The sequence below is a fragment of the Pelophylax lessonae genome (genome assembly GCF_965119305.1).
Source record: "Pelophylax lessonae genome assembly, chromosome: 2".
Classification (NCBI taxonomy): domain Eukaryota; kingdom Metazoa; phylum Chordata; class Amphibia; order Anura; family Ranidae; genus Pelophylax; species Pelophylax lessonae.
Window position 1 is genome coordinate 393,898,213 of NC_138769.1, and position 21,664 is coordinate 393,919,876.

General features: G+C 43.9%; 1 protein-coding gene across 1 annotated transcript in view; it reads right to left on the reverse strand.

The window, feature by feature from the left end:
• Positions 1–21,664, reverse strand: part of LOC309548128 (multidrug and toxin extrusion protein 2-like) — a gene marked incomplete at both ends in the record, with an annotated part of 383,785 nt that overhangs the window by 123,724 nt on the left and 238,397 nt on the right. Inside the window, one exon of the mRNA XM_082248093.1 lies at positions 10,294–10,361. Within this exon, the coding sequence (XP_082104219.1) occupies positions 10,294–10,361 (68 nt within the window). The remainder of the gene's footprint in view (positions 1–10,293; positions 10,362–21,664) is intronic.

A 21,664-nucleotide genomic window follows, 5' to 3' on the forward strand; every position in this document is an offset into this window, starting at 1 on the left:
AATATATTTACACCATTTTTATATATACAATAATCCCAGCTTGGCTACATAAGTTTAATCATAGGGACTCTACAATTAAACATATCCTAAGCAAAATCTGTCAGGGAGCTCAGTTTGATTATCTATGTACTGTATAAGGAACTTGTTTATATAAATACACAAGTATTGAACAGGAGTGCAGCTCTTTTCTTTTCTGCATAATATTGATATGCTGCCTAAACAAGCTGGCACCCATGATTGAATGGCTGTGGGTACAACTATTTGGAGCAGGACATGACCTTTGTTTTCACATGTGATAATGAAAAATAATATAGCATCCTTGATATCCCATCTGGTGTAGTTGAATACATACTTCAATTGAAATGCTGACTGTTAACTTAAGCCTCGTACACACGCAACGAATTTCCGCCGACCGGTCCTCCGTCTTTTGTCCAGAGTGGTGTCTGTTGGTTGGAATGTGCTCTAGACTGCACACGAATTGTCCCGCACGACAGAATTCTACTTCAGAAGTGATGTCATGTGTTGGATTGCTTTCTTTGTGTTCTTTCATCTCTGAGCATGCCTAGTCTTGCTCATAAGATTTTTCCCCATCAAAATCTATGCTAATGAGATGAAAAAATTATATAGCCTGCACACCAGGATTTTTTCAGCCGAAAAGTCGGAGTCGGTTGTCGGAAGCACCATACTAACAAGCCGAAAAACGGCAGATTGGTCGTCGGACGAAATTCCCGGCCGAATTTCTACTCGTGTGTACGGGGCTTTAAACAGGTTTTTCACAGACTTTCAGCACTACAGTGACAGCCAGCATTTCCCATAAAGTGGTTCTAAAGTTAAAATGCATTACCTGCAAAAGGGTTAAAAAAAATCTTCCACTAGTTCCCCCCTTCCCTCCCCCCAAACACTTACCTGAGTCTTCTATCAATCCAGCTCTGTGCCCGCTGCATGTCTTCCCTCCCCTATTCCTATTCTCACAGGACAGACTGAATGCAACAAAGCCTTTGGCCTAACTTTAGCTTTGAAGGGACAGTGTCATCTTAAAGTGGTATTAACCTTCTCACATCCGCGCTACAGCCTATATACGGCTGCAGCGCGGACTTGAATTTTCGGGAGGCCGTTTTTAAACGGCCTCCCATAAACACGCCCGCCGCGTGCTCCCGCGAGCGCGCATCGGGCAGAAGCTGTGTTGGCCGTGTCCCTTGGACACAGCCAATCACAGCGGCCATTCGTCACGATCGAGGCATCCAATGAGAGATGATCTCATATGTAAACATATGAGATCATCTGTCATTGCCTCGGTAGTAACAGACTCCCCGCGCGCTCCCGCGAGCGCGCACCGGGGATAATCTGTGTTGGCCGTGTCCCTTGGACACAGCCAATCACAGATCGTGACGAATGGCCAATCACAGCGGCCATTCGTCACGATCGAGGCATCCAATGAGAGATGATCTCAAATGTAAACATTTGAGATCATCACTCATTGCCAGCTCTCCCTCCTCACACACAGACTGCAGTGTGAGGAGAGGAGAGATCGTAAGTGCAAAAAAAGTGCCCACCATTGCCCACCAGTGATCACCAGTGCCCACCAGTGTGCCCACCAGTGTGCCCACCAGTGTGCCATCAGTGTGCCCACCAGTGTGCCATCAGTGTGCCATCAGTGTGCCCAGTCTCATCAGTGCCCACCAGTGCCCACCAGTGTGCCCACCAGTGCCCACCAGTGTGCCCACCTGTGCCCATCAGTGCCTGCCCAGTGCTCATCAGTGCCGCCCAGTGCTCATCACTGCCGCCCAGTGCTCATCAGTGCCGCCCAGTGCCCACCAGTGTGCCCATCAGTGCCCGCCCAGTGCTCATCAGTGCCGTCCAGTGCTCATCAGTGCCGCCCAGTGCTCATCAGTGCCGTCCAGTGCTCATCAGTGCCGCCCAGTGCTCATCAGTGCCGCCCAGTGCTCATAAGTGTGCCCAGTGCCCACCAGTGCCCACCAGTGTGCCCATCAGTGCCGCCCAGTGCTCATCAGTGCCGCCCAGTGCTCATCAGTGCCGTTCAGTGCTCATCAGTGCCGCCCAGTGCTCATCAGTGCCGCCCAGTGCTCATAAGTGTGCCCAGTGCCCACCAGTGCCCACCAGTGTGCCCATCAGTGCTGCCCAGTGCTCATCAGTGCCGCCCAGTGCTCATCAGTGCCGCCCAGTGCTCATCAGTGCCGCCCAGTGCCCACCAGTGTGCCCATCAGTGCCCGCCCAGTGCTCATCAGTGCCGCCCAGTGCTCATCAGTGCCGCCCAGTGCTCATCAGTGTGCCCAGTGCTCAGTGTGCCCACAGCACTCATCAGTGCTCATAAGTGTGCTCATCAGTGTGCCCACAGAGCCCATCAGTGTGCCCATCACAGTGCCCATCAGTGAGCCAGTTTAACCGTGCCCATCAGTGTCACCGTGCCCATCAGTGTCACCAACGATGGCAAAAAAAATTTTCTCAGCCGAGGAGGCCTTCAATATAATCAGTGAGGACATGGACAGGGAGCTTTCTGCTTCGGAATCTTCGGAGTCAGAGTCTGACTCCGAAGTAAATTACGAGCCGGTCATTAGCAGCGGGACGCAGACCGACTCCGACGAGGAGGAATACTGCCCGCCTGCCAAACGAAGGCGTTCTGGTGAGGAGGAGGCAGTGCCATCCACCAGCTCTGCGGTGCCATCCACCAGCTTCGCAGTGCCATCCACCAGCTCCGCAGTGCCATCCACCAGCTCCGCAGTGCCATCCACCAGCACCACAGTGCCTCGGCAAGAAAGGCCAAGCTCAAGTGGGGTGTCACCTCGCCCCCAAAGGGTTAGGACCAACGCCAGCCTTCCCTATGCCCTTCTGAACCCCCTATGGCTTCCTCCCAACTCAGGAGAAGCCATCATCCCCCCTTTCACTGCCCAGCCAGGAGTCCAGGTCAACACTGAGAACTTTGCCCCAATTGACTACTTCCGTTTAATTTTTACGGAGGACCTGCTGACGTCCATTGTGGCCCAGTGCAACCTGTATGCACATCAATTTATCCAGAGTAACCCCACATCTTTTTATTCCCGTCCCTTTGAGTGGAGAGACCTAACGGTGGAGGAGTTCAAGATATTTTTAGGCCTCACCCTCAACATGGGACTCAATAAAAAAAACGAACTGCAAGCATATTGGTCAACCAAACCAATCTACCATATGCCCATCTACTCTGCAGTAATGCCCAGGGCCAGGTATCTGATGATCATGAGGTTCCTCCATTTCAACGACAATACCCAGTGCCCTCCCCGAAATTCCCCAGCATTTGACAAGCTGTTCAAAATTCGGCCACTTCTAAATTATTTTTCAGAAATATTCCCTCAATTATTTACCCCAGACCAAAATATATGTGTGGATGAGTCCCTTGTTAAATTTACCGGCAGGCTGGGCATCAAACAATTCATTCCCAGCAAACGGGCCCGCTATGGGGTGAAGCTTTACAAACTATGTGACCGAGCCACAGGGTACACCTATGCCTTCAGGGTGTACGAAGGGAAGGACACCCAGCTGCATCCCCCTGAATGTCCGGACTACATGGGATCAAGTGGGAAAGTCGTTTGGGACCTCATTTACCCCCTCCTTGAAAAAGGCTACCACCTGTACGTAGACAATTTCTACACCAGTTTGCCCCTGTTCCGAAACCTTCACAGAAAGAAGACTCCTGCATGTGGCACGGTCCGAAAAAAAACGGAAAGGCTTTCCTCAAAGGCTAGTAAACACCAAGCTGAGAAGAGGGGAGACGGCGAGTCTGAGAAATGAGGAAGTTCTGGCTGTGAAGTGGAGGGACAGAAGAGACGTGTACATGTTGTCTTCGATCCACAATGACAACTATGTGGAATCCCGACGAAGGAATGGCCCAGTCCGAAAGCCAACATGTGTACATGAGTACAACTTATTCATGGGGGGAGTGGATTTCAACGACCAAATGATGGAACCCTATCTACCCACAAGACGTACCTATCATTGGTACAAAAAAGTAGCAATTTTTATTTTTCATTTGGCCATATACAATTCCTACATTTTATACCGCAAATCCACCGAAAGCCCCCAACCCTTCCTTTATTACCTGGAGGAAATCTTCACAACCCTCATATTTCCAAACGGCCCACCAGAAAACATTAGATCTGACGTAATAAGCAGACTGTCTGAACGCCATTTTCCAAGTAAAATCCCTCCCACACAAAGAGACCAAAAACGGCAGAAAAAATGTAGGGTGTGTACCAAGGCAGGAATTCGAAAAGACACCCGCTATTATTGTCCCCAGTGTCCTTCCCAACCAGGCCTCTGTGTAGACGACTGTTTCCGCCGTTACCATACTTGTCTAAATTATTAGTATGGTAAACGTAGTCCTCCGCTTTCACCCCTTATGCCACTGTATGCTCCTGAAATGACCCTGGACTGTTATACAACGACGCCTTTGCCTGCTGATTTTGTACCTATGTCTGCCTGCTCCGGAACTGACCCTGGCCTGTTTTTTGACCATGCTTCTGCCTGCTGATTCTGTTCATACCTCTGCCTGATCTGGAACTGACCCTGGACTGTTATTTGACCACGCCTTTGCCTGCCGATTTTGTACCTACCTCTGCCTGCTCTGGAACTGACCCTGGACTGTTTGACCACGATTTTTGCCTGCCTCTGGAAGTAGTGGGATTCATACCACAGGGGTCTCGCATATGTGAGGGGACCAGAAATGTTTTTCTGGATGAAGAAAACAATTTTTCTTGTTTTTCTTCTTCTCAGATTAGGGTCTGGATCCCGGAGGCTTCAAAGCGATTTGGGTGGGAGAAGCCTCTACCCCTGTCCCCATTCTATCCCGACAGAGGCCCTACTTCTGCCTGCAGGACTTACTGCCATCATGCCTGCCGCATGCACTGACACTGGACTGGTATCCTTGCCTGGAGAATTGCATGCACTGTTGCTGACCAAGTCCCTGCCTGCTGCCTGGACTCAACTCCTGTGGACAACTGCGCTTCTAAAACTACAGGTAAGCTTTTGTTTACCCTTTGCTCAGCAGAATGTATTGTGGGGTGTAATTCATGGTAATTCATGGTATGTGCATGCTATGTGTCTTTGCATGTTGGGCCTCTGTATGTGACCTGACTGCGTAAAGGTCTCACACATGTGGTATCGCCATACTCAGGAGGAGTAGCAAAATGTATTTTGGGGTGTCATTTTTGCTATGTACATGCTATGTGTTGGAAATATCTTATAAATGGACAACTTTGTGTAAAAAAAATGCGTTTTCATTTTTTTCCACATTTTCCGAAAGATTCTGGAAAAAAATGACATGTTCAAAAGACTCATTATGCCTCATAGAATATACGTTGGGGTGTTTGCTTTCCAAAATGGGGTCATTTAGTGGGCTTTTTCATTGTGCTGGTGCTCCAGGGCCTTCAAAAGTGTAATAGGTGGTTGAGAAATGAAAAGTGTATTTTATGCTCCGAGAACGCCTGGAGGTGCTACTTCAATGTTGGACCTCTGTATGTGGCCTGGCTGTAAAAAAGTCTTACACATGTGGTATCGCCATACTCAGGAGGAGTAGCAGAATGTATTTTGGGGTGTCATTTTTGCTATGTACATGCTATGTGTTGGAAATATCTTATAAATGGACAACTTTGTGTAAAAAAAATGCGTTTTCATTTTTTTTCCACATTTTCCGAAAGATTCTGGAAAAAAATGACATGTTCAAAAGACTCATTATGCCTCATAGATTATACGTTGGGGTGTTTGCTTTCCAAAATGGGGTCATTTAGTGGGCTTTTTCATTGTGCTGGTGCTCCAGGGCCTTCAAAAGTGTAATAGGTGGTTGAGAAATGAAAAGTGTATTTTATGCTCCGAGAACGCCTGGAGGTGCTACTTCAATGTTGGACTTCTGTATGTGGCCTGGCTGTAAAAAAGTCTCACACATGTGGTATCGCCATACTCAGGAGGAGTAGCAGAATGTATTTTGGGGTGTCATTTTTGCTATGTACATGTTATGTGTTGGAAATATCTTATAAATTGACAACTTTGTGTAAAAAAAATGCGTTTTCATTTTTTTTCCACATTTTCCGAAAGATTCTGGAAAAAAATGACATGTTCAAAAGACTCATTATGCCTCATAGATTATACGTTGGGGTGTTTGCTTTCCAAAATGGGGTCATTTAGTGGGCTTTTCCATTGTGCTGGTGCTCCAGGGCCTTCAAAAGTGTAATAGGTGGTTGAGAAATGAAAAGTGTATTTTATGCTCCGAGAACGCCTGGAGGTGCTACTTCAATGTTGGACCTCTGTATGTGGCCAGGCTGTAAAAAAGTCTCACACATGTGGTATCGCCATACTCAGGAGGAGTAGCAGAATGTGTTTTGGGGTGTAGTTGTAAGTATGCATATGCCATGTGAGAGAAATAACCTGTTGAATATGACAATTTTGTAAAAAAAAAAAAAAAAAAATTAATTTTGCAAAGAATTGTGGGAAAAAATGACAACTTCAAAAAACTCACCATGCCTCTTATTAAATACCTTGGAATGTCTACTTTCCAAAAAGGGGTCATTTGGGGGTCATTTGTACTTTCCTGGTTTTTTAGGGTCTCAAGAAGTGAGATAGGCTGTCAGTACATTAGGTGTGATCAATTTTCAATGATTAGCACCATAACTTGTAGACTCTCTAACTTTCACGCAGACCAAATAATGTACACTTATTTGGGTTATTTTTACCAAAGATATGTAGAAGTATACATTTTGGCCAAAATTTATGAAGAAAAATTACTAATTTGCAAAATTTTATAACAGAAACTAAAAAAAAAACGTTTTTTTTTTAAATTTGCGGTCTTTTTTCATTTATAGCGCACAAAATAAAAAGCCCAGCGGTGAATAAATACCATCAAAAGAAAGCTCTATTTCTATGAAAAAAAGGACGAAAAATTTATATGGGTTGAGTGTTGCATGACCGCGCAATTGTCATTCAAAGTGTGAGAGCACTGAAAGCTAAAAATTGGTCTGGATGGGAAGGGGGTTTAAGTGCAAAGTAGGCAAGTGGTTAAACTAAGAACAAAGCTAATAAATTGCAGCTCACCAACTCTTGTGTGGTGGCTGCATTCATTTTGGTTTTGTAAGCCCTTTTCCATGTTTTCACTTGGTGATTCAGCTAGTAAATCTGTAGTTTTTCAACTTACATTAACAAACCAAGCTGTCCAGACAAAGTAGGGTTGAGAGAAACTATTTATTACTGACAGGATTGTTTACAATGGTCAGCTTTTACTAATTTATGAAAAATTTTATCTCAAAAGGAAAAAAAATGTTTTCTGTAAAGGCTTATAAAGTGTTATCTGGAGTTCAACTTCAAATTTGTTAGTCAAGTCCATATAAATAAAGGGAAAAAGCCTAGAAAAAACAAAAAAACAAATGCAGCCACCACGTAAGGGTTGCAACACTTGGGAAGTTGTTTGTGCCAAAGTTCTCACAGTCCACACATAAAATGCATTTTCTGCACTTTATTGTATCTTCACAAAGATTTCAGTGATAACTGATATCACATTTGACACATTATCAGAATTCTTTGGCGTAATACACAATACACAAGAGTAGATTTTCTGTAGTTGTCATTTCTGCGAAGAACACAAGCACAAATCTTATAATCCATCTTCCCATTTCACCTCCTTTCCTTGGGATAACCACAGGTTTGAAAGCACTTTCCTAGCATTTAGCTTCCATCACTGAGTAGGATCAAGGTGCCTTCTATAGCATACCAGTTTCTTTCCAACATCCCACCATGATTCTGCCCAGCTGAGTATGCTCCTAGATGGCATATATGGCCTAAGCTTTCCCCACTATTCACTAATGCTGTTTTATCTTGCTTGGGACGTCAGTCCTACAAAGGACCTTGTAGATCAGCTCTGCAGGAGACTACATCTTAGTAACCATGGGGTGTTTGGCACCCATGTCCTGACTACTTAGGCTGCACCCACAGCTGGTGTTTATATTGGCACAAATTCTACGCACAACAGTGGGTATAGAAAACAATCACACCCATTTAAAATAATCACATTTTGTTGCTTTGCAACCTGAAGTGAAATCAGACACAGTTTGTGTTTTATCAAGCTGTATTTACTAAGGTTAGTTATAATATAGCAGTGAAAGATATATATATATATATATATATATATATAACACCAAAATGTCAGAAAAAATGTAAAAGAGATAAAAACAGAATCACTGAGTTGGAAGAAGGAAACCCCCACCCTTATGTCATTATTTTGTTGGACCACGTCCATTTTCCTTCTATCCCGACAGGTGCTCCAGTCCCTGCTGCAGAGAAACCGCACCCATACCAGGATATTACCACCTCCATGCTTTACTGTAGGAATTATGTAATTTGGATGGTAGGCTGTAGTGGATTTTCGCCAGACATATCGTTTGGTGTTGATGCCAAATAATTCAATTTCAGTCTCATCTAACACCCATAAGTGATAATAAAGTCCTGTTTTGTTTTTTTCTTTTTAAATAACAAATGTTATATTTACCTGCTCTGTGCAATGGTTTTTCATAGAGCAGCCCAGATCCTTCTCTTCTCTGGGCCCACGGCGGCATCCCTGGCTTTTGCTTTCTGCCAGGTGCCCCCACAGCAAGCAGCTTTCTCTGGGGGCATCCAAGCAGGTGCGCTCCCAACCCGTGGCTCTGTGTGTCTATTCACACACGGAACCGCAGTTCGGCCCCTCCTCCTCCTTCTCTTGATTGGCTCACTGGCTTTAATTGACAGCAGCAGGAGCCAATGGCCAAAAGCCAATCAGGCGTGAGTCTCCAGAGAGACAAGGCTCTTGTGGACATCACTGGATCGAAAGGGGGCTCAGTTAAGTATTAGGGGGTCTAGGGGGGGCTGCTGCACACAGAAGGTTTTTTGCCTTCATGCATAGAGAGCATGAAGGTAAAACATCTTGTGCCTTTACAACCACTTTAAAGCAGTAGTAATCCACAGGTGGTTAAAAAAAAAAAAAAAAAACCTGCAATGCAAAAATCATAATGTGCTAGTATGCAACGCATACTAGCACATTATGAAAAATGTACCTTAGAACAAAGCCCTCCAACGCTGCAATGTCACCGCTGAGAGAGCTGACATCTTCCCCAGGTCTTTCTTCCAGATTCGCGGCCCCCAGCTACATAAGTGGTGGGGGGCGCGATGATGTCACTTCCATGCATGCGCTTAGGAGCCTCCATTTATAGCACGGGCTCTGAAGGTCCAGCACTGTAAGTGGTTTAATACCACTTTAAATGCACCTTGAGGATTCTGCGGCCATATGGAAAAAGGTATTAAAGTCAGCGGAGATTAAAATTAAATTATTTGGCCAATCCAATACAGCTCACCATCAAAATAACACCATTCCTACAACAAAGCATGGAGGTGGTAATATCCTGGTATGGTGACGTTTCTCTGCAGCAGGGACTGGAGCACTTCTCAGGATAGAAGAAAAAAGGATAGGGCAAAATACCATCAATTTTGAGGAAAAACTGCTGCCCTCTGCCAGAAAATTGTCAATGGGAAGAAGGTTTACTTTCCAAAATGACAATTACCCAAAGCACACAGCAAAAATGACCACACAGGGGATGAGGGAGAATAAGGTGAATGTCCTTGCATGGCCTAGTCAGAGCCCAGACTTCAACCCCATTGTAAATCTGTGGAATGACTTGCAGACGACAGATTGCAGACCACAAATGATCACCACCAAATTTACCTGAACTTGAGCAGTTGTGCAAAGAAGAGTCGGCAAATATTGCAAAATCTAGATGGGCAAAATTAGTAGAGACATATCCCAACACACTAAAGGCTATAATTAAAGCAAAAGGTGGTTCAACGAGATACTGACATAAGAGGGGTGATCCTTTTTCCAACTCAGTGATTCGGTTTTTGAATTGTTTTATTTTTTCCTGACCTGTTGGTGCTATATCTTTCACTTGGATGTTATAAGTTGCACTAGTAAATATGGCTGGATAAAACAAAAACTGTGTGTCTTCATTTCAGGCTGCAAAGCAACAAAACGAGGGGGTGATTCTTTTCTATACCCACTGTACATTACTAAGGAAGGACTTTTGTAAAAAGGGACCCAATACTCAGTGTCCAACTTTCCCTTACTATACTAAACTATACTGGGAGCAGGCAAGCTAACTACTCCTCCAAAGAACCCTATCCATGGATTGGGGAGCTGCAATATATGACTTTTTTGGTTTTGGGTTCAATGCCACTTTAGTAGTAGGCACAGTAGGCTAATCTGTTATAATGCATAAATAGTGACCATCATACCAATGAACTCAGTGTTGACAACTCCAATATAACGGCATGTCCTCCCAGCTCCACAACACTAATAAGCCCTGAAAAAAAAGATAAATGTGTCAGTAGGTGTCCAACTGTCTATCTGTCCATACATGTTTTTGTTCAGTTGACCAATAAGAACTATATGATTCAGGGAGCGCTTACATTGGGACTGGTTCAAGCAAACTGTGCTAGACTCCCATTGTTCCCCCCCCCCTCACCTTACTGCCCCACTGTTCTGCATTCACATTGGACTTTAAGCAAGTGATCTGGGGCACACTTACATAATCCCCACTCACCTGGGAGGCCATAGAGGAACGGTATACCATCATTGTAAAGCACATTAGTACATTATGACCATCTCACCTGCAAACGCTGCCCTCCAGCACTGCACTCTCACTGTGTTCCCTTGCCCCTGGCAGCTTACATCTTCGCCTGGTCTTTCTTCTGGGTTTGCAATCTTCAGCCACTTGATTGTCTGTGCCAGGGCGATGTCACTCCCACGCATGCACATGGGAATCACATCGTAGTGGAACACAGAGCGATCATAAATGTGGTCTGAGCAGCACATTTGCAGCTCAGATCATATTACTTGCTGACAGGTAGGGGGAGATTTATGACAGAAGAGACCTCTAGGTACCTCTTTATAAAAACCCTACCTGTCAAAGTTTTCTACAATACCTCAGTGGCGCCCCCCCCCCCCCCCATCCATGCATCCGACCCCCTAATCTGCATGCAGGGCGCCGGAAGCATGGAGTGCATGGAGTTATACTGCATTGAAAGGGGCATGCATGCTGAACTCTGCATTGATGGGGGCACGGCACAAAGTTCATTGCATTGAAGGGGGCACAGCACAGTTGCATTGAAGGGGGCACAGCACAGTTGCATTGAAGGGGGCACGCACGCTGAACTCTGCATTGTGGGAGCACAGTGTTCATTGCATTGTGGGGGCACAGTACAGTGTTCATTGCATTATGGGGGCACAGCACAGTGTTCATTGCATTGAAGGGGGCACAGCACAGTGTTCATTGCATTGAAGGGGCACAGCACAGTGTTCATTGCACTGTGGGGGCACAACACAGTGTTCATTGCATTGAAGGGGGCATGTACGCTGAACTCTGCATTGAAGGGGCACGGCCTAGTGTTCATTGCATTGAAGGGGGCACGTACGCTGATCTCTGCATTGAAGGGGGCATGTACGCTGGTCTCTGCATTGAAAGGGGGCATGTACGCTGGTCTCTGCATTGAAAGGGGGCATACACCATCTCCTGTACCATGACCTGTGACATGCCTGTACCATGACCTGTGCCATGCCTATACCATATCTGTGCCATGCCTATACCATCACCTGTGCCATGACCTGTGCCATGCCCTTACCATGACCTGTGCCATGCCTATAGCATCTCCTGTACCATGACCTGTGCCATGCCTGTACCATCACCTGTGCCATGCCTATACCATCACCTGTGCCATGCCTGTACCATGACCTCAAAGTCACGCAATTTTTTACCGCGTTTTTGACGCAAAGCAATACCTATTACATTGTTCTTTTTGCGCCCCCCCCCAAAAAAAAATTTGAGCACCAGCCGCCACTGCAATAACTGACTTTACTACCACTTTAAACATGCTGAACAAGCACTGTGAATTGAGAGAGGCTTGTTTAAATGTTTAAGTCTTTGCTGTATTGCATGTTTATCATGACTTGAACATTACAGATTGTGATTCTGCTGCCATTAAACTATAGGTTTCATTTTTCTACAAAGATTGCGGTCCTTGTTGGTTTTTTACAGTCAAAACATGATCAAAATATAATCCAGTAATTCCTTTAGTCAAATGTGATATTACTAAAGCCAAAATTGTTGTTGTTGGATCATGATTAAGAGCAACCAAACTGATAAGAGGCACGGAGGACCTCAGCTATGAGGAAAAATTAGAGGAACTGAATTTATTCTCTCTTGAAAAGAGGAGATTAGGGGGGATATGATCAACATGTATAAATACTAAGGGGTCCATATAGTGAACTTGGTGTTGAGTTATTTACTTTAAGGTCATCACAGAGGACAAGGGGGCACTCTTTACATCTAGAGGAAAGAGATTTTGTCTCCAAATACGAAAAGGTTTCTTCACAGTAAGTATAATAAGACTTAGTGCAGCGCTAGATGAACAAACCTATAACAATAATAATATAGATAAAATTATATGAAAGTCCATGCAGGAGGGGCCCGTGCAGATGGAAGTGCACTCAAAATAAATCTGTGATCTTGAACTTGAAGTGATACAGATCCACCACCACACAGACTAGCCTCTCACCTCAATGGCTGACCCACAATGGGTCAAACAGCACCTGGACTTTTTCACTTAATACTGCAACCAAGGAAAGCCTTGACAGGATGGATGGATGGTATAGCTGATCCTAATCACTCAGGGCAATCAAGCAAACAACTGTCCTCTTTAGGTGTTGCTCAAAGAAACAGCAGAAAGTTGCATATGGTGAAGTAAGTATGCATATTTATTAACATAAAATTAGAAAGCCTCTTATATGCTAAAAGTAGTCATCACGCTTGTAAAATCCTGACGGATCACCGCCGTAATGCACCGAACATGCAGCAGACAAGTAAAACTTCGTACTCCTCCGTGAGACAGCGAGTGACGTCACGGCTCCTTCCTCCGCACGCGTATCGTCCCAAAGGGGAGGGACTTCCTCAGCGGCGTATGGAGGAGCTTGTTACACCCGCCTTATAAGGAGCAAAATGAGCCGCAATTGGTCAAAGAGGTAGCCAGGCAACCAAAGTACACAAACATGGAATCCTGCCCTGCAGCACATCTCCAAAGCCACACAGACTTGCTAGCTGAATAGTGGGAGACCCAGCTTGTTTGGCTGCAATTACAGATTAACCCCTTATCCGCCAGAACAACACTTTATGATATAAGCCACAAAAAATGAATAGATAAGCTGACCCATAGATCCCATATATCAGGACTTCAATAAGGGAACACTAAAATTATAAATATTTGGGCATGGAAGATGATGTAAAATCAACTGTCTTATCTATACAAGCAACACAAATCGCATAATATTGCTGACCCTAAAGGGGAATTATTTGTATAAGGGAAGAACATTTGACAATCCCCTGCCCATCTTTAAAAAGGACCACATCTTTAAAAAAAAAATTGATTAAACAATTTGACAGTGCTATACCCAAACGTATAAAAACAGGAAATAAATACGATAAGGGGAACTGTAATAAATACTGCATTAAAGCTAATATAAATGAAAAAAGGAGCCGCAAATGCACACCTACTGTCTCACGAATTAAAAAATTATAAATGTACTAAAAACATACATATAAGAAAATTACTACAGATACTATACAGGGTAACTCAGAACTAACAATCAGAAATAAAACAGTTTAAATCAAAGTCAACGTTTAACCCCTTCGGTACCGAGACTTTCGTCTCGTATATCCAGTAGGATTCACATCGACTTAACTGCCTAATAAAGTTTCCACCTCTCCAGTGTTTTTTCACTTTTTCTAACCCCCAAAATTTAAAATCTCGTGGGTCTTTATGGTGACACTGTCTAAAATGCTGAGAGATGGAATGTGTTCTGAGACCTTTTCTTATATTGTACATATGTTCGGCCACACGGACGTGCAATGCCCTAGAAGTGCACCCGATGTACTGCAAACTGCAGCTACACTCGAGCATATACACCACGCCTGTAGTCAAACATGTGATAAGATCAGAGATTTTATAAACTTTACCAGTAGCACTAGAGGTAAATTCCTTGCGTTTTTTGGTATTCGTCTTAGAAGTCCTACAGGATATACATTTCCCACAGGCATAGAAACCAGTGAGAAAAGAGAATTATTTCCTTTATGAATAGAGGGGTCGATGACCCCTGGTGCCAACCTATCAATTAGTGTCGGAGCTTTTCTATACACAAATTGTGGTTTATTTGGGAGAACGGGACCCAAAGTTTAGTCCTGTTTGAGGATAGCCCAATGTTTCTCTATAATTCTTTCAATCTTTTTGTGTTGGACACTATAGTCCATCACTACCCTGTAATTTTTTGAACTCGTCTCCTCCACCTTAATTTTATTTGTTAACAAGGACTTCCTTTCAATTTTTTGCACTATTTGTAGATCCTTTTTAGAGCCTCCTCATCATAGACTTTTTGTTGAAATCTCTTCGTAAGAATCTTGGATTGGTCAAGAAAATCATTGTCGGATGTGCAATTGCGCTTCAATCACACATACTGACCCCTTGGAATGTTGCACAACCACATACGGTGGTGGCAACTTTCCAGGGGTATATATGAATTGCGGTCAGTAGGCTTGAAGAAATTGCAAGTTTTTAAAACGACCCTTATCTTGTGAAATGACCAAATCCAAGAATACCACCTGATCTGAACTGGTATTCCAAGTTAGAACAATATTTTTGTTATTATTATCCATTCTTTCTTTGAATTTCTCAAGGCCCTCTTTATCCCCATTCCATATTAGAATGAGGTCATCTATGTAACGACTGTAGCAGATAAGTTCTGGTGGGCACTTGTTAAACACAACGTCTTCCTCCCTGTGGGCCATGAAAAGATTGGCCACACTGGAAGCAAAACCAGCCCCCATTGCCACTCCCCTAGTCTGCAAATAGTAATCATTGTTATACCAGAAATAATTCTTGGTTAAACAATAACACAGACTGCTAAGGAGGAAGCTTCTATGTTTCCTAGAAAGACCAGACAAACCAAAAGCCCATTTAACCGCCGTTTGGTGTAATGTTCTGGTACCTTTGGGTACCCAAATTACTCTTTCATAAGTGTATGCGCCCCACCATTCTCTGCGCATACACCTTTAAGACTGATGCTGTCATCACTGAGCGCCGGACTGGATGGCTATTTAGATCGCCGGCTCTCACTCACATGTGTTCGTTCAAGCTGCTTTGTGCCTTGATGCTAACCTGTCTTGAAGCTCTCATGCTTGCAAGCATACCTCGCTGTCGGAACCACGCTGCGCTGATCCCTGTATCCCGCTACCGGATCATCCGCTCTTGCCGAACCTCTCCTCTGCTACATTGCTATTAGTGATAAGTACCCCACAGGGGAAACCTCTATAACTTTCATACTAAAGCTTACACTATCTAGCTCTGCATACTAAGGACTATTACTACATCTGCATTATCTAAGATTGCTAGCTCTTGAGCCTACTACCACCTGTTCTTGCACTGGGTTGATCTCTCTTGTATGTCCACCTGCTACTCTGTCATCTGCTACCATACATGATTGCTAAACCTATCTGCATCCCATCTGCTACTATCTAACTTTCAAGAACATTTCCTTTCAAGTGTCTGTCATCTACCATCTCTACCCAACCTGTCTCTTCAGCCTATCATCACTGTGTTACTATATACATAAGTCACTCTAGGAAACATCTTATTGAGTGTGTGTATTTACTTGCTGAATTGAGATCATCCACACATGATGAGTCATTGAGAGTTGGGATTGGTGTCTCAGCGTTTCTCTACATGACTACTGAAGTGGAATATTTCTGCAGCTGAAAATCCACATCATACATAAAACGCAGGAGCGTTACAGATTGAACGAACCACAAATGGATTCAGCAGAAATAACCACTCAGATGACACAATTAAAACAGCAAGTACCTGCGTTAATACACGCACTTGCTGAATTAAAAGAAGACAATCAGGCTTTGTCGCAGCAGGTAATTAGACTGACACAACTTACCACTGCTCAGTCCCCTGAACCCAAAATAAATCCTCCTTTGGTATTTACAGGCGATCGCAAAAATTTCACGAATTTAAAAACGCATGTGAGTTACTTTTCTTGCTAAAACCCTGTACCTACCTTACTGATCACATTAAGGTTTGTACTATTATTTCTTACCTAACAGGCGATCCTCGGGCCTGGGCAGACTCTCTTTTTGAGAAAAGCGACCAGCTTCTCAACTCCTATGCCTTGTTCCTAGCAGAACTCACTAGCCTATATGATGATCCCAATAGGCAGAGTACTGCCGATCTTCAATTAAGATCCTTGAAACAAGGTGGGAGACCTGTAGAAGACTTTGTCGCAGAATTCAAGAGATGGACCCTTGATTCAGAATGGAATGATGCATCTCTGAAATCCCAATTTAGGCTTGGCCTATCAGAGGCCGTTAAAGATGAGCTCGCCCGAGCGGATCTGCCAAAAACCCTGGATGCATTGATACAACTCAGTATCACCATAGATAGAAGACTACGAGAAAGAAAGGTTGAGAAAATGGGAATGCCATTATCCAGTTCTTTTCGGATTTCGGCCGTTGACCCCGTTCCTATGGAGGTAGGAACCATACGCCCACCTCTATCAACTATGGAAAGAGCCAGAAGACGATCTGGTAATCTCTGCTTGTACTGTGCATCCCCGGATCACAAGATAAACGTCTGTCCCCTAGTCTACAAAAAGAAGGGTGAGTGTTCACATGTCCTCCTAGGGGGATTGACAACTTCAATCACTAACCCTTACCTTTCTGTTTGCTTAACATTACAGTGGGACCAGAACAGGATTACTACTAAGGCCATGATTGACACAGGATCTTGTGGAAATTATATTGACATACGTTTTGCTGCTTTAAATAAAGTTCCTATTATTTCTAAACTTAAACCTGTCTCAGTGAGTCTTATTAACGGTGTTCCTTTATCCTCTGGTCCGATCACTGATCAGACCCAGGCACTCCTAGTCACTACTAACGGGTCTCATATGGAGACCACTACCTTCGATCTAATACCTTCACCCCACTTTCCCATTGTTTTGGGACTTCCCTGGTTGCACACACATCAACCAACCATAGATTGGAAGGAACGGACCCTGACCTTCCTCTCTTGCTATTGCGAGGGTACGTGTAACCTACCGTCTTTCGGGAAGATCCTGTCTGTGGTGACAGATGAGATTGCACCACTATGTTATCAGGATCTCTCTGAGGTTTTTCTTGAGAAAAATGCTCAAGCACTACCTCCCCATCGAGACTATGATTGTAACATTGATCTACTCCCAAATAGCAAATTGCCGTTCGGTCATGTTTATCCTCTTTCACAGGATGAACTTTCCCATCTCAAAGACTATTTGGATGAGAATTTGGAAAAAGGTTTTATTAGACCTTCCACTTCTTCCGACGCAGCAGGACTCTTTTTTGTCCGCAATAAGGACTCAAGTCTCAGGCCTATCATCGACTATAGGCAATTGAATGCTATTACAATAAAAGATCGCTATGCTCTACCGCTTATCCCTGAGCTCATTGAGCAGGTGCATGGAGCTACCTATTTTTCAAAATTGGACCTGAAAGGAGCATACAATCTCATTCGAATCCGTGATGGACACGAGTGGAAGACTGCATTCAGAACCAGATACGGATTGTTCGAATATCTTGTAATGCCATTCGGGCTATGCAATGCCCCTGCAGTTTTTCAACGATTTATAAATGATATTTTCAGAGACTTACTAGATGTCTGTGTTGTGGTATATCTGGACGATATACTTATATATTCACGATCCCTGTCTGAACACATAAGACATGTAAGACTAGTATTATCGAGATTGCTTGCACACAACCTTTATGTGAAACTGAAAAAATGCTTGTTTCATAAAGAAGAGGTACTGTTTCTAGGCTACATCATATCCAAAACAGGAATCGAGAGGGACATGAGTAAGATATCCTGCATTCAGGATTGGCCTACACCAACCACACGCAAGGCGCTACAGCGATTCCTTGGATTTTCGAATTTCTACAGGAAGTTCATTAGAAACTTCTCTGCCATTGTGAGACCCCTCACACAGCTCACTAGCATTAAAAAACCATTCAAATGGTCAGATGAAGCAAATAAAGCTTTTCACCTGTTAAAGACAAGGTTTACTTCTGCTCCCATACTACGCCATCCAGACCCATCCCTCCAATACATTCTGGAAGTAGATGCGTCAAACATGGCAGTAGGAGCAATACTCTCCCAACGACCAACTCACACTTCACCACTTCATCCAGTCGCCTTTTTTTCTAAATCCCTAAGCAGTCCAGAGATAAATTACCCCGTGGGTGAAAAGGAACTGCTTGCTATAAAATTGGCTCTGGAGAATTGGCGACATCTACTCGAAGGCACCCAATTACCAATACTTATATACACGGACCATAAAAATCTCCAATATCTTCAGACTAACAAAACTCTCTCGCACCGACAGGTACGATGGTCACTATTCTTTCTAAGGTTTAACTTCCTAGTGACCTACACACCTGCAGATAAGAACAAAAAGGCGGATGCACTATCACGACTAACTGAAGAAAACTACTTCGAAATCCCTTCCGTTCCTATAATACCTCACAAACGCATTATTGGAGTTGTCCGTTCCTTGAAGGAAGAGGTTTTGCATGGTATAAGTTTGGATTCACCCCCACCACAACTAAATACTGATGCAGAAGGCTTCCTCTACTACAACGACAAACTTTACATACCACCTACCATACGCACCAAGATCTTGGAATTATCGCATGATGTGCCTATGGCAGGACATATGGGTATGACAAAGACTCTTAATCTGATTACCAGGCAACTCTGGTGGCCTGACATGAAAAACATCTATACAAAAATTTGTCTCTTCATGCAATGTCTGTGCCAGGTCCAAAATTGACACTACGAGACCATCCGGTCTACTATGCAGTCTACCAATACCCCAAACTCCATGGGAAGTTGTGTCCTTGGACTTTATAGTGGAATTGCCTCCTTCCAAAGGATTTAATACCATCTTAGTGTCAGTGGACCATCTGACAAAAATGGCACATTTCATTGCTATTCGCAGACTACCTTCGTCCAAACAAACGGCAGAACTCCTGATGAAACATGTCTTTAAGTTACATGGTATCCCAAAAACTCTTCTGTCTGAGCGTGGATCACAATTTATTTCCAAGTTCTGGCAAGAACTATGTCACATACTACGGATCGAGCGGAAGCTCACTTCTCCTTACCATCCGCAGACCAATGGACAGACTGAAAGAGTCAACCAATGCATCGAGCAATATTTACGTTGTTTCACTTCTTACCAACAGGATGATTGGGTGGATCTTCTCCCTCTGGCAGAATTTGCCTACAACAACGCAACCCACAGTACGACCAAGCAGAGTCCGTTCTACTTGAACTATGGGTTTCATCCCTCTATTCTTCCACCACGCATCCTTCCTTCAAATAACCCAGTAGCTTCAGACTATCTTACCCAAATAAAGGACTCTCTGGGTTTGCTTAATACTACCATTGCACACGCTCATAGTCAACAAAAGAAGTACTATGATCTTCGCAGAAGACCTTCTCCTCAGTACGCTATCGGGGACCTCGTTTGGCTCTCAACAAAAAATTTAAGACTGAAAATCCCTAGCAAAAAGCTTGGACCTCTGTTCTTGGGACCTTTCCCAATCAAGAAACTTATTGGAAAAGCTGCAGTACAGCTTACATTGCCAATAGACCTCAAAATACATCCCATTTTCCATGTGTCGCTACTAAAGCCCCATGTTCCTGACCAAGGAATAAGGCCTACTATCCCACCTCCTCCTCCTGTACAAGTTGAAGGTGGAGAAGAATATGAGATAAAAGAGATTCTGGATTCTCGTATCCACAGAGGAAGACTTCAGTACTTGGTTCGATGGAAGAACTATGGGCCCCAAGACGACACCTGGCTAAACACCTCTGACATACATGCCTCTAGATTAATCCGCAATTTTCATGCGAAGTACCCAGAAAAACCAGCTCCAGAGGACTTCAGGAGCCGGCCTTAAGGGGGGGGGTACTGTAATGTTCTGGTACCTTTGGGTACCCTAATTACTCTTTCATAAGTGTATGCGCCCCACCATTCTCTTTTGGTAAGGTGCGCATACACCTTTAAGACTGATGCTGTCATCACTGAGCGCCGGACTGGATGGCTATTTAGATCGCCGGCTCTCACTCACATGTGTTCGTTCAAACTGCTTTGTGCCTTGATGCTAACCTGTCTTGAAGCTCTCATGCTTGCAAGCATACCTCGCTGTCGGAACCACGCTGCGCTGATCCCTGTATCCCGCTACCGGATCATCCGCTCATGCCGAACCTCTCCTCTGCTACATTGCTATTAGTGATAAGTACCCCACAGGGGAAACCTCTATAACTTTCATACTAAAGCTTACACTATCTAGCTCTGCATACTAAGGACTATTACTACATCTGCATTATCTAAGATTGCTAGCTCTTGAGCCTACTACCACCTGTTCTTGCACTGGGTTGATCTCTCTTGTATGTCCACCTGCTACTCTGTCATCTGCTACCATACATGATTGCTAAACCTATCTGCATCCCATCTGCTACTATCTTACTTTCAAGAACATTTCCTTTCAAGTGTCTGTCATCTACCATCTCTACCCAACCTGTCTCTTCAGCCTATCATCACTGTGTTACTATATACATAAGTCACTCTAGGAAACATCTTATTGAGTGTGTGTATTTACTTGCTGAATTGAGATCATCCACACATGATGAGTCATTGAGAGTTGGGATTGGTGTCTCAGCGTTTCTCTACATGACTACTGAAGTGGAATATTTCTGCAGCTGAAAATCCACATCATACATAAAACGCAGGAGCGTTACATTTGGGCATCTTCATGACTTATTATTGTGTATAGCGAACCTACATCCGCGGTTGCCATGATGGTAGTCCGGGTAAAGGGTAAATCATCCAAAATTTGAATGATATGTTAAGTATCTTTAAGATATGCTTTAGTTTGTACTACCAGGGATTGGAGGTAAGTGTCAATATATTGCCCAAGACGGGACGATACGGAATCGATGCAATTGACTATTGGTCGGCCGGGGAACTATTCTTGTGGATTTTAGGGAGAAAGTAATTCACCAGGGTCCTACAGAACAGAGGATCCAAATAAGTGGATTCTCTCCTTCCCAGGACCCCCCTCTTCCTTCCAGACTCCACAAGCCTATGTAATTCGTCCTGAAATTTACACATAGGATTACTTGGTAATGTCTGGTATGTGTCCTGATCGGCCAATAATCGATTCATCTCCTGTCTATAATATTCTTTGCTTAAAACCACCAAGCCCCCTCCCTTATTGGCTGGCCTAATAACTATTTATTTCTGGTTTTCAAGTTTCTTAATGCCGTTCCTAATGGATTGTGGGTCCGTCAGTTTCTTAATCTTAACCGTTTCAAGGTCTTTACAAACCATCCCTTTAAAGACTTCTACATTCTTAGTGTCCTTGTTAAGGGGATTCAATGTGGATCTATTATTCAATTTTGACCCATTAGACTCACTGGGGTGGAGTATTTGGTAACAGGGTTAGATAAGTAATAT